Genomic DNA, 14,292 nt, shown 5'->3' with positions numbered 1-14,292 from the left:
AGCATGCCCCCCCGGAGATGTGCATGGCATTGTTGCTAGCTCAAATCCCAGCTTAAATCCCAGATATTTTGAATGAACTTGAGGCAAAAGTTAACTAAAGTCCAGGGCTTTATATGCCTCCTCCACAGAAAGGAAAGGAAAGAATGAAAGAGGGCTGTGAACTGAAATGAAAAAAAAAAGAAGGAAAAAGACAAAAAATGATGTCGCCTGTTAACAGAGGCACCATAAGGCATAGATATTTGTTGGGAAGCATCTGAACCTGGACAGCTGATGAGACACCAAATGCCTAAAAAGTAGAAGAAATAACTCTCATTTTCAAGAGGCAGAGGCAGGTCTTTAAAAAAGTAGGGTTGAAAAACCTGTGGGGCACAAGAATAACGGAAAAGCACTTGTTCTTGAGCCAAGGCAAGGAGAAACTAAGGAACAGTGCATACGCTCTTCTTACTTGCAAGCAAGACGTGTGTATTTCTCAGGTGTGTGACCCGAGAAAGAACGCCTTGCCTTTGAAAACTTGTCTAACTGTATCCCAACTACACAGTTCAGGGGTAGGTAAAATATGGCCCGCAGGCCGGATCCAGGCAGCAACTGACTGGATCCAGCCTGCAGTTGCCCCCACGGCACTGCACATGGGGCCAAGGCCCACCTACTCCTGCCAGGGCAGCCCATGCCGTGTCCCTCCCACACCTGCCAGCCTGGGCCCCGACCACTGCGCACACTTCCAGCAGGGTTGACCCCAGCGCTGCTCTGCTCCCCTTGCCTCCCACAGGAGCTGGCTGGCTAAAGTTTCTTGCCTACCTGGAGTGGTGCAGCAGGGGCAAGAGTGAGAGGAGGAGTCAGTGCTGGAGGCGAGGGGAGAGGAGCAGCACCCGGCCAGCTGCAGCCACAACTTCATCCCCCGGGTTCGTTGGGCGGAGGCTCAGACGAACAGGCCAATTGAAGTTTTAAGACTTAGTTTATTAAAGAAAGCATTACTGGTCAGCGTCCTACATAAATTCAGAATTTTGCCATGAGGTCTGACTCTGAACATAGGCAGAGAGGGGGTAATATAGAAAATGTGACATCATAAGCATAGCAACAGTATAAACCAATCAACATTAGCCATGACGCAGACAAGTCTGCACATGTCTTCAACTTGTTACTGAAGAAAAAAACTAGTTTAAACCAGTCTGTAACAGCAAGGTCATGACCTGGCTACATGACTCGCTCACAAACAGAATGGCAGACTGGAACCATTTTGTTTTTCCCCTTCATTTCCCCCCTTTGATCCTTCCGAAGGAGGATCACTCTATTTCTATTTGGCACAGGTCTGTCCATAGTTTCGCTATCTCTATTTCATTATTTCTTAGTTCTAACACCATGTTTTTAACCGTTTCTTTGGAAATAGATGAGAGAGTTCGTTCAGACTTTTTAACACACAACTTTGTGCAACATAAAACTAGCTGCACAATCACATACAAACTTAACCCTAAAATTAAAACTATACACAAAGCAGACATTATTTTCCCAATCAGACCTTTGAATAATCCCCTAGGATCTAACCAAGCAAACCCATCTACTGAAGAATCCTTGGGAATGAAGGCTGCTTCAGCGGCTTTTGCAGCATGAACCATCGCATTATTAACTTGGTTTTCTACTAATTCAAAGGTACTATTTACATAAGTGCAACACTCTTGGCCTATTACAACGCAGGCACCCCCTTCAGATGCTAAAACATAGTCAAGGGCTAATCGGTTCTGCATAACCATTAGTCGTAAATTATCTTGATTTCCGGCTATGATCTTTATAGCGTTTCCCAGACTGGCTATGGCAGTTTCAGTTTCTTGGGCCAATATTTCAACTACCGCTTGTAGTCGCAGGGTATATCTTCCCAAACAGGAGATAGCTGGACCAGTAATTAGTGGAATTATTCCTGCTACAGAACACCCAATTAATTTTCCCACGGTTAAAGGATTTTTATAAGATTCAAGGGTAGCTATCGCATCTTGTTCTCGATCTGCTCGCTTGGGGCTTTCTCTTTTATTTCGGTGATGCCCTGGAGGCAGAACTTTTGTAGCTCTGACTGGAGGGGTTAGCCAGGCTAGATAACAAGTTCTGAACCAATTTGGCGGTAGTTGATGATAGGCTTTAGTCCCGCATACCCAATAGGTTCCTTGCAGGGCCTGGTTATTACTAAAAGAGCCTTCATACCAGTCTAGGGTAAACCGACCTCCAATAGGAGATGGCCTTCCCAAACTGTCAGGAGATGCTGACTTTATGGTGCCATCTCTATAGCAATGCCCTCCTAAAGTAGAACATTCCCATATGGTGATATGTGACCACTTCACTGGTTTGCAAGATATTGCACCAGTTCCACTAGTCTGGTTATATGGGTTATACCATCTATTAAAACTTTGGCACCATGTTCTCTCTTTAGTATGATTGTTCATCCACACTCCTTTTCCCATATCATAATGTTTACAACTACTATTTCCCACTGAATAAAAATTTTGTTGGGAGTAGTTGAGTACCCAACACATTTCTCCCTGTAAAGGAATCACCGTAAGGTACCTTGCATCAGTCCAAGTGGCATTATTTGGGTCTGCCCACCACACAGTTAAATTTTCTAAACTCAAGGGGCGAGGTATCATAAGAAATCCTTCGCTATAAGCCCTAGGACTAAGACCACACACCCAGCAATCTGAGACGTTTAGGGCTATTGATATCTTCTGTAGCAGACCAAGGTATGCATTAGGGGCACCTAATATGGCTAAATTAAGTAGCACTGTAGCCATAATAAACTTAGCAGTCATGTTGGCAAGTATTGTTTGGCTTGCCTCTGCAGGCAATTCTTCTGGGTTTCGTTGTCTATGAGTTCACCTTGGTGTTAATAGCACTGATTAGTTACCTTTTCTTGGCTTGTCTTCTAGGACAAAGGTTATAGTTGTGAGGGGGCTCAGCAAGGTGAGGGGTATCCACACTCGTTTCTTGAAGACCTTCTTCCTCAGTTGCCATTTGAGTGGGATCTAATTCCAACTGGGCTGGTTCTGGGTTGATTTGTTCTTCTTTCTTTGGCATTAATGTCCTTTTGCAATGAGATGCGTGGATCCAGGCAGACTTTCCATCAACCTTTACAGCAGTATTAGTGCTTAGCAGGACTTGATAGGGTCCATTCCATCTAGGTTGCAGGCAATCCTTTCGGCGAAATTCCTTTACTAGGACCCAATCACCAGGTCTCAAAGCATGGCAGGGAACATCAGTTGGAATGGGTAAAGCTGCACTGACCTGTGGAAATAAAGCTTTGACAGTCTTCATGAGTCCTTTGCAATAACTTAACACACTTTCGTGACCTTCTAACAGATCTACTGCTTTAATGTCTTTGATAGGGTTTAAACCCATGTTCATAGGTCTACCAAATAAAATTTCATATGGCGTAAGTCCATGTTTTCTATTAGGCATGTTCCTGAGGTGCATTAGCACAATCGGAAGAATGTCAGGCCAAGAAAGTCCAGTTTGTTTACAAAGTTTGGGTAATTTTGATTTAATATCTCGGTTAATGCGTTCTACCTTCCCTGAGCTTGCTGGATGATAGGGTGTATGAAATTTCCATGAAAATCCTAAAGCTTTACTAAGAACCTTTTGGATTTGAGAAGTAAAATGCAGTCCCTGATCTGAATCTAATATAAGTGGTATGCCAAATCGTAGAATCAATTCAGTCATTAATTTCTTTGCTACAGAGACTGCATCTGCTCTTCTAGTGGGGTAAGCTTCCACCCACTGAAGTGACACACGATGACAAGGACATGCTTAAACCCTTTGCTAGGCGGTAAATCAATGAAATCTACTTGTAAGTTTTGAAATGGTTCATAAGACCAGGGAGTGGCACTAGCCTGGACATATGTGGGTTTGCTAATTCCATGTTGCAAGCATATCGCACAAGTTTGTGAGATCCTTTTCACTTCTGCATGTATAGTGGGTGCATACCAGTATCTTAAAATGTTTTCTGCTACCCCCCTTTTGCACGTATGTCCCATTTCATGGGATGCACATGCAAGATGAGGGACAAGGGTTTTAGGGGCAATGATGCGCCCGTCAGGAGACTTCCACAAGGTATCAGAATGTAAGATACAGCTGGCAGAAAGCCACGCACGTTTTTCGGATTCTGGAGCTGCATCCTGGAGAAGAGAAATGTTAGAGGTTGAAAGATCAAGGACTGGACAAAATGGCAAGTGGGGTACTATCAAGGGCTGCATGCTGCGCATGTTTATCTGCACAAGCATTTCCTTAGCTCACATCATCAGAACCTCCTGTATGAGCTTTACAGTGCATAACAGAAATCTGTTTAGGGAGTAAAATAGCATCCAGCAAGGCATTAATTAAAGGAGCATGAGAAATAGGAGACCCAGAAGAGGTAAGGAATCCACGATGCTTCCAAATTTGACCTGTGGAGTGGCACACTTTAAAGGCATAATGGGAATCAGTATAAATATTAACAGACTTATTTTCAGCTAGAATACAAGCACAGGTTAAGGCCATTAGTTCAGCGGGTTGCGCACTCCAGATACCAGGAAGACTGTGAGCTTCAGTGACTGCATGTGGTGAACATACAGCAAAACCAGCACGAAGTTGCCCAATCGCGTCTCTTTTGCATGAGCCGTCTACGAAAAAAAATACAATCAGGGTTAACTAGAGGTGTATCTGTGAGATCTGGACGTGGGGTAAATACCTGATCTGTCTTAGTAATGCAGTCATGATTTAACAAGTCAGTATCTCCATCGTGCGGTAAAGGTAAAAGAGAAGCAGGGTTTAAAACATTACAACGAACAATAATAACATTATCAGCAGCTAGAATAGTGCGTTCATAAGAAGATAACCTTTGAGAGGACAACTGTTGAGTTTTCCCACGATTTAACAAGGCAGAGACAGCATGGGGAACAGCAAGGGTAAGGGGAGAACCTAACACTATAGCTGCTGATTTTTCTAAAAGTGATGCAGCAGCAGCTACAGCACACAAATAAGATGGAAATCCTTGAGCAACAGGGTCAAGCAAGGAAGAAAAGTAAGCAATTGGTTTGTAAGAAGAACCAAAAGGTTGGGTTAGGACTCCAGTAGCAACACCTTCTCTTTCATGACAGTATAGTGTAAAGGGTTTATCATAGTCAGGGCGTCCCAATGCTGGTGCAGAGGCTAGTGCAGTTTTTAGGTTAACAAAGGCTTGTTCATGGTGCTCGGTCCATGGGAGAGAGTTATTAGGAGAATTATCCTTAGTAAGCTCGTTTAAGGGTTTAGCTAGTAAAGCTAGTTAGGTATCCATTGCCGACAATAAGATGCAGAGCCTAAAAATCCTCTGAGCTGCTTCTTGGTAGTGGGTCTGGGGAGAGAAAGAAGAGCAGAAATGCGATCTGCAGTTAGATGTCTATGTCCTTTGGAGATCTCATGCCCTAGATATATAGTTTTTGGCTGACAAAACTGCAACTTAGCTTTAGAAGCTTTATGCCCTTGTTGGGCTAAACATTTTAGGAGCTGAATTGTATCTATAACACAGGCAATTTCAGTTTCTGAGGCAACCATAAGATCATCAATATACTGAGTAAGTACTGAGTTACAAGGCAAAATTATAGTATCTAAATCCTTTTTTAACGCTTGAGAAAATATAGAAGGGCTTTCAGTAAACCCTTGAGGCAAACGTGTCCACGTATATTGCCTTCCTTTGTAGGTAAACGCAAAAAGAAATTGGGAGTCAGGGTGTACTGGGATGGAGAAAAAAGCAGAACATAAATAAACAACAGAAAAAAAAATAGCAGAGGCGGGAATCATGCTAAGGATGGTAGAGGGATTAGGTACAACAGGATGAGAAGGGACAACAAATTGATTAATTTTTCTTAAATCTTGTACAAAATGATAAACAGGTTTTCCATGCTCATCTGTTTTCCCTGGCTTTTTCACGGGTAGAATAGGAGTGTTACAGGGAGAGCGAGTTGGGATTAAAACACCCTGTTGCAAAAGAGCATCAATGACCAGGGCAATACCTTCTTCAGCTTCACAGGAAAGGGGATACTGATCTATTGCAGGAAAAGGTTTGCATGCATTGTATGTTAACTGAACTGGCTCAATGTTCAAGAGTTTCCCCGTTTCATTGTGGTGGGAAGCCCACAAGGACTCTGGAACGTCCAAAAGAGATGGAGAGTTGGAGGAGTCTCCATCTATTTGGTTATTCTCAGGGTCTGTAGAGAACAAGAGCATTAAATTTTGGGTCTGATCAGAAGGCAGATCTAAATATATACCCTCAGGGGAACAGTAGATTGTGGCACCTAATTTACACAGCAAATCTCTTCCTAACAAGTTTACTGGAGCAGTAGGACTTAACAAAAAGGCATGTTCAGCAGACAGAGGTCCTATTTTAACTAGAGCAGGGTTAGCATATACATGTGGAACGACCTAACCCCCTAGTCCAATTGCATTAACTATTTTAGTTGTAGGCACAAGTTCTTTAGCTTCCTCACACTTTATAGTGGACATAGAGGCTCCCGTATCTACTAAGAAATCATGAGGTTGTTCATTGACCACTATGGTTACGCTAGCGTCTTCAGAGGCTTTTACAAGAGAATTTAGCAAGGCACAATCAGGAGATACAGAAACCTCTGAAAACCGTCATTGGGGGGTTTTTGGAGGGTGGAAAGCTAGAGAGCGGACTGGTTGAGGACAGTTTGGGCAGTTTGTTTTCCAATGTCCTCTTTGCTTGCAGTAATTGCAAATATCATCTGGACGCATCCACGTTGGGAATGCAGCTGAAAAGGAGGTGCACTTGGTCTGAAGCTAAAATTTGGGTGAGAGCTCTGATCGGACGTTGGGGCCCCAGGATAAAAGTCTTTGCGAGGTTGGGTGTGCGGGCGAGGATCAGTACACCATTTTTGTTCTAAATTTTGAATTTTCAAAGCCATTAGTCTTAAATTCTTTTCTTTTTTCCTTTTCCACCTGCTATTGTTCCCATAAATCGATACATGCCTGAACAATTTCAGTCATTTGTTTTCCTTTCCAGCCTAGAACCAACTGCTGTAATTTTTCTTGTAACTTCGGCTGTAAATTCTTTACATAGGTGGTAACTATCAACCCTCGCATGTTGTCTGCAGCAGGATCAATGCCGGTATGTCTTTGGATTGCTGCACAAAGTCAATTTTGAAAATCGGCTGGATGCTCGTCAGGATTTTGTTTGCAAATTTGTACTTTTGTCCAATCTACATGAGTCTGAGCTACTCTGGTAATGGCGTTTAGCAAAGTAGCTCTAGCATTTTGCAAATTTTGCAGTCCTTGATTTTCTTCATAATTGTAATCATTTTGTGGCCAAGGGGTGCCATCCAGAATATTCCTAGTTTCTGCAATTAGGAGTCGTTTTTGTTCTGGATTTAACAGACTATTTAAGAGCCAGTTTACATCAGACACAGTGGGATTGTAAATACTAAAGACCTGCTGTAACTTATCTCTAAAATCAGAAGGGCTTTCTCAAAGTTTTGGAAAGGTATTACAAAAGGCAGTGATATCACTAGCAGTCCAAGGGACATGAACTACAGTCCGTTGGCCGCCTGGTATTTGAGGCGGGTATTGTCGCAATGGGCAGAGAACAGTTGACTTAAAATACTGCGGGTCTCTGAAGGTGGTCACAATCAATCTTCCCCCCTCTTGGGCATATAGGGTTATTACAGTCTGCCCATTTGAACCTCTTTGGATATTCTTCACCTCGTATAAGGGTTTTAATTCAGCCTTTAAATTTTTCTTAACTTCTCGCATACTAGGTAGGTAATCATCATCGGAGTCTAAATAAATGGAAGCTGGGGGAGAAAGCAGGCTTGCCGGTGGCTCTGTAGGTGAACAGCTAGCTGCAGCAGCAGGAGGAGCAGGGTTGACTATTTGGGCAGGAGGAGGAGGAACAGGACTAGGTACCCAGGAATCTAGTAGGTCTTCTGTATCTTCTTGGGTGCGGGTAAAGTTGGGCGCTGGCATAATAGGGTAAAGGTTTTAATACGTTGGAGGGCAATTTGGAGCCGGTGGAACACTAGGGTTTTTCTCTTTTATAGGAGGCTGAGCCAATTTTTCCTCCTTTAATGTAGCCAATTGCTTTTTTAATTTATCATTAGAATCTCTGAGACTAGTCTCAATAGATTTTTGTTTTCTTTTTGAAGCTTCATTATCCCATAGGTACCAATATTTCATCTGCTTTGGCTTAGGTATCTCTAAGAATCCCCTCAGGTAATTTAATTTATTGGGATCAAAGGTTCCTTTATCAGGAAACTGTAACCCAGGGTTTTCATAGGTATAACAATTCCAAGCATGTGCCAATTTAACTAAGTGCTTTTGCTTCATTGGACCCAATTTAGTTCCATATTCCTTACACATATACCCCAAAGGTGTTTTTGGGTCTGGGCAAAAGGATCTTTGACCCATTGCCAGAATAATATAACAAAACTAGGAGAGATTTACCTGAGACACAAGAGAAAGGGGAAACGGGTTCGTCAGAGCGATGCCCAGTGCCAGAGACACAAAAGGATGCACAAACTGGAACACGAGCCCTTGCTTTCAAGATTGGCTCGCAAGCGGCCAACTTGGGGCGGCTGCCCGTGAACCAGACACAAGGGAAGGACACAAGACAATCTCTCAAATATAAATCAGAGTTATCAGGACAGACAGACTGTTAGAGGAGCGAAGGGATAAACAGAGAAAAGTCTAGGCGTCCCCAGACAAAATCAGAACAGTCTACCTGTTAGGGATCCCAAGTCAGTCAGATTCAAATCTTTCAGTCAGTTTCAAATAAAGTATCTTTCAGTCAGTCAGATAAGATAAACTAAGTCTTATACTTATAAAAGTAACGTAGGGAGCGCTTACCACTGAGAAGATGTTACTTGTCCAGGCTAGGGAACAATGAGACCCGTTAAGTGAGATTTTTTAATTAGGATCTCTTACCTCTGAGTTTTGGCGCCAGGGGTGTCAGTTGTGTCCCCAGACTGTTCAAGCTGCCAACTCGGTGTTCTGCCGCATCCCACTGCTGACACCAGGAAACTGTAGGGGAAAACTTTGTCCCCGGGTTCGTTGGACGGAGGTTCAGACGAACAGGCCAATTGAAATTTTAAGACTTAGTTTATTAAAGAAAGCATTACTGGTCAGCGTCCTACACAAATTCAGAATTTTGCCATGAGGTCTGACTCTGAACATAGGCAGAGAGGGGGTAATATAGAAAATGTGACATCATAAGCATAGCAACAGTATAAACCAATCAACATTAGCCATGATGCAGACAGGTCTGCACATGTCTTCAACTTGTTATTGGAGAAAAAAACTAGTTTAAACCAGTCTGTAACAGCAAGGTCATGACCTGGCTACATGACTCACTCACAAACAAAATGGCAGACTGGAACCATTTTGTTTTTCCCCTTCAGTGTCCCTCCCACACCTGCCAGCCTGGGCCCCGACCACTGTGCACACTTCCAGCAGGGCTGTTCCCAGCGCTGCTCTGCTCCCCTTGCCACCCACAGGAGCTGGCTGGCTAAGGTTTCTTGCCTACCTGGAGTGGTGCAGCAGGGGCAAGAGTGGGAGGAGGAGTCAGCGCTGGAGGCGAGGGGAGCGGAGCAGCACCCGGCCAGCTGCAGCCACATCAGGAACAGCCCTGCTGGAAACTGCCTGCTGGTCGGGGTCAGGATTGGGCCAGTGGGTGCAGGCTGAAGCTGAGGATGAGGAGAGGGAGGGGGAAGCAGGGGCCATGTGTGGCACAGCTCACCCGGGCGGTGCAGTTTGTAGCTGCCCCCATGGTGCTTGACCCTGTGCAGAGCACTGTGGGGAATGCTGTGGACCGCACCACCTGGGTGAGCTCTGCTGCATGCACCCCCGGCCTCCTCCCTCTCCTCACGCCCAGCTGGCTCCTGAGACCTAGTGCCCAGGCTGCAGCCCTTGCACACACACACATGCACACACTCTCCCCGCACATTCCCCCATACAGACACACACCCCACTCCGCAGGGCAGGGGGTGCAGGGAGCAGATCACATCTCGGCTGAGCTCTGGCCCCGTGCTGTCAACACTCTACGACTTGGCCCCACGTGCTTAGCCTTGCCTGCCTGTCCTGCTCCCTAACACTGCTCCCTGCCCATGCACAGCCCCAAAGAGAGCTTTGGCAAGTTGTTGTGGGGTGGGGGGAGGATACGTGGTACTGTCCTGGCCCCTGACAGCTCATCAAAGCTCTGTATGTGGCCCTCGGGTGCAAATACTAACCCATCCTTCACGTACTTGGTCCAATATAAATATCACCTAAAAAATCCTTGCCTCTTTTTATTGACTCTTCTGTGAAATCCTTTGAAATATGAACTTCCATTCCTACCCAGCAGAACTTTTACAATCTTTTCTCAAATGCACAATGAAGGGTGTTTGTGTCTGAAAGCTTGAAATTAAAGAATTTTTTTTTTTTTGCAAAAATCTCGTTGGTCTAATAACAGATATCATGTCTACTACATGTCCTGATTGCCTTTGCCTCTTTCAAGGCCTTCAGATCCAAGCATATAAAAGAGTGGGGTTAGGGCATGCAGTGGGATAGAAGACAAAACATCTGAGATTAAATACTTGAGACATGTCCCCCCTAGTGAGGATGCTCATATGGACAAGCACTCATTTTTAGTACTATTTTCCATTCTTTCAATCTGCCGTACTCCACGTGTCCTCCTGGACCACAACAACGTAACAACAAATAGGCAGTGTGTGATCAGGGGATTTGAGAGCCCAGTACTTACCCCCACATTGAAAAATAGCCCACTTCCCCTCTTCGGATGTGGGACTGATCCATCCCTTCCTCTTCATAGACTCTCTTGCAACCTCCATAACCCAGACTCCCGCATCTGCTGCCTTTACCCCCCAGCAATGTCTCTCTGTAGAGAAGCCCTCACAGCCCAGCAGATATCTCCCACAATTTTCAGGCAAATCCTGCTGTGTATCTCCTCAACTCATGTATTTGCATCCTTGGATAGGATGAGCTGGGGATGTGCTGTGTCTGCATCCAGCGTCAGGCCCACTGAAGAGAGAAAGAGAGAATCAGGGGCAAAGGCAAAGCCCAGCCCTGAGAGAGGGTTTGATCAGGTCAGTAACAGAAACTGCCAGCAGAAGAATAAACCGGAGAGTCTCCTTCCTCCAGGATGCATGCACGTCTGCGATCTCAAAGTGCAGAGATGATTCCCTCCCCGGGGAGAGACAGGGCAGTGAGAGAGACACGGATACAGAGATGGAGGATTGGCCTCAGAAGTTTTCCCCTCTGCTCCCTCTTCTCTTCATCACGGGGACTTGAGACCCTCAGCCCGAATCCAAACCTTCTTCAGGCAGGTAAGTAGCACTTACCTGGTCTAACTTCAGCAGCCCCTATGGCACTGCTTGCACCGATTTTTAGATCCTGCTGTGGTAATAATGTTGCCCTTCTGAGGATGTTCACAAGGGATCCGCTGTAGCCATTTACACTTGGTTTTGATCTTATTCAGGGCCGGAAGGAAGGTCCCTCAGTGCAGGTCCCAGATATCACATGACTACCAATGTTGGATGTAGGAGGAAGAGAAGGAGAAGTAGTAGAGTCATACCATTTTTTAAGTCCAGTGTTCAGGGCATTTGTCCAGGCAGTGGGTGACCCAGGTTGTAACCCCAGCACCCACAATGTGGTAGCAACTTTCTTAACATTCCTTGTGTTTCATATCCCCCATGCTCAAATTTAAATCCTTATAATCCTAAAATTTTCTCACAATATTCAGTCAGCTCCTCATCTACAGGTCATGACCCCTCTATGAAACAGAAAGTGGGGGAGCAAAACCAGGTGGCAGTGTAAGCAGCAGCAGCAGGTGGTACATATGCGGAGGCAGGACAAGTCTTGGCATGGTAGGGAAGGCAGGAGGTGCGTGCTCCCCATGGCTCTCTGGTAGCAATGGGAAGTGCTCTCAGGAAATGCTGTACAGGTGCATGAAGGCAGAAGAAGGACAGGAAGAGCAGAGGTAGTAACACCTGGGTGCATCATGTTTTGGTGGGACACGGCCACAGAAAATACCTGACGCTGTCCTTTTGATATCCTTTAAATGCAAGAAGCTGATGAGGCTTGCGCTGGGGTTTGATGATGAGGTTTCCACTGAGCTAGTGAGTCACTGCCTTCTCATCCACCCAAGGAGGGAGGATTTCACATGGGAGGTGGGTTGTGATCACTAATAAACCACAATCATTAATTACCTTCTTCAATAAGCACTGCAAATCTTCTCCACCCTGAAACCAAGGATTAGAAACATTTCAATCACACCCATTCCTTTCATAGGCTTGAGGATGTGACAAGCTTCCCTTTTTAACACTTTAATGAGGAGAAGAAAAGTAGCTGTGTGGAAACAGGCATCACCTGTTAGGATCTAACTACTAATGTCTCCATTGATAGCTTGAAAGTGGTATTGAAAGATTTGCTCTTTGGGAATTGGCTTGAAGATATATGTATCCAGGGGTTATCTGATTTCTAAAAAACCTGGGTCTCACACTGTTTTACACAGCCTTCGAATCAGAGAGGCTGTCTAACTATCAAGGACAGAGAGTAGACAGTGGGAACACCTGCAGGAAGGCACAAGTCTTTCAGAGCAGGGGGGTCAACCTCGGAGTAGCGGGCCACCACTTCTGACCCAGTCATTGCTGCAAGCTGCTGACCCCCCTGCAGAGCCACACAGACAAGCCTGAGGCTGGGGAGTCCCAATTTCAGTCAGATATTTCATTAAAGAGCTATGGACATAGCTCGAGATAAGCTACTGAACCAACCCAGAACCAAGGGCGGATTCTCTGCCCCGTAAAAAACACAGTCTGGAAAGTGAAGAAAGGGACTTCTTTGCCAACGTCCAAAAATGCCACCCGCCCCAACTCAGTTCAGAGAGACCGGATCAGCTCCTGGCGCTGGCTCAGGGGCAGGAGTGTGTGATCAGGGGGTGTGAGAGCCCAGTACTTACCCCACACTGAAAAATAGCGCAGATCCCCTCCTCAGGGGTGGGACTGATCCATCCCTTCCTCTTCACAGAGTCTCTCGCAACCCCCAGAGCCCAGACTCCCGCATCTTCTGCCTTTACCCTCATTTATATTTGCTTTATATATGGTATATTGTCAAACCTGCATACTGATTTTTTTTGTATACTTCCTGTCTGTGGAGGGTGTAATTTTTTGTAAGATGTCATTGTTTCAGAATTGTAATTTCTTTCAAATACTTTCATTTGACATGCATAAGAAATGAAAAATTAACATCAATACATGGGAGACTTGAGCACTGAATTGTCCCTAACTATGACGAGGCATCAACTATTTTGAGGAAACTCACTTCACTATGGAGACAAGTCAGTGAGAGAAGAAAGGGAGACGTGACCCGACATCACCCAGATCCATTCCTTCCTTCTGGAACTGGATGGCACATCTGAAGTCAAGCTTGCAAAACTTGGATTGGCCTCTTCAGGCATCTCTGGACTCACTGGTGACTTCCTTATCTACAGGAAGGCTGTCATTCTCATAATCAGATACTGTGAACGATGACTACGACTTGCGGTACTGGGGGGTTTGAAGTGATTGTTAGGAACCACTGGGTAAAGCCCAGCCCGGGAATACAGAAGACTCGACTTGGCCTCACAGGCCCTTCCAGTCCCATGTTCCTAGGTGCCCCGACTTGTGGTATGCTGGCTGTCTCTCTAAGATAAGACACTAATCTAATTTGACACCATTTGAAATTGCTACAGCTTTCCAACTGCTGTTACTTTTACGTTCCAGTGTAACACATGCTGCAGGATTGAAATTCATATAGCAATTTGAAACAAAAAGAGTCGTTTAAAAACAGGAGAGAAAAGCTACAATTAAACCCTAAAGTGGTTTGAGCGCTGGAATTAGACGTGGAACGTGACGGCTGACGCTCTAAGGAACTACTTCCAACTTCTTGTCAGAACCAAAGATATCTTAGGGAGGGCAGAGCACAACATAAAACTCCTCAGGAGGATCGGTCAGGTAGGTGAACTTCAACTGATCGATAAACATTTCTGAGAACTTCCATGCCATCGAATAGACACCATTTTTATAGGTCGTTTCATAATACAAAGATTAGATGATCCATTGACTATATGTTTTATTATTTATTCAAATGCTACATTATTTGTACATTCAAAATTAATTTAATTAGAAATTCTTTACAGACAGATGTCATAGACATTTTGGGGAGGGAGGATTTTTTGTCATTTTCTTTCAACCGTTTCCTTCTGCAGTTTTCATGGTCTGATGGTAGGGTTAAGTATTTTAATAGTTTCTTTAA

General features: G+C 44.7%; 1 protein-coding gene across 1 annotated transcript; it reads right to left on the bottom strand.

Moving 5' to 3' along the window:
- Positions 1-933: 933 nt before the first annotated feature.
- On the bottom strand, positions 934-9,247 carry LOC132244031 (endogenous retrovirus group 3 member 1 Env polyprotein-like). Its single transcript, XM_059714950.1, has 2 exons — positions 8,932-9,247; positions 934-3,261 (listed from the first exon to the last, which is right to left on the bottom strand). Exon 2 carries the CDS (start codon positions 2,787-2,789, stop codon positions 1,281-1,283), a length of 1,509 nt encoding a protein of 502 aa, XP_059570933.1. The 5' UTR covers positions 2,790-3,261; positions 8,932-9,247; the 3' UTR covers positions 934-1,280.
- Between the last annotated feature and the right edge of the window lie 5,045 nt (positions 9,248-14,292).

This window comes from Alligator mississippiensis, chromosome 11 (assembly GCF_030867095.1).
Source record: "Alligator mississippiensis isolate rAllMis1 chromosome 11, rAllMis1, whole genome shotgun sequence".
NCBI lineage: Eukaryota > Metazoa > Chordata > Crocodylia > Alligatoridae > Alligator > Alligator mississippiensis.
This window is presented reverse-complemented; position numbering and strand designations above follow the sequence as displayed.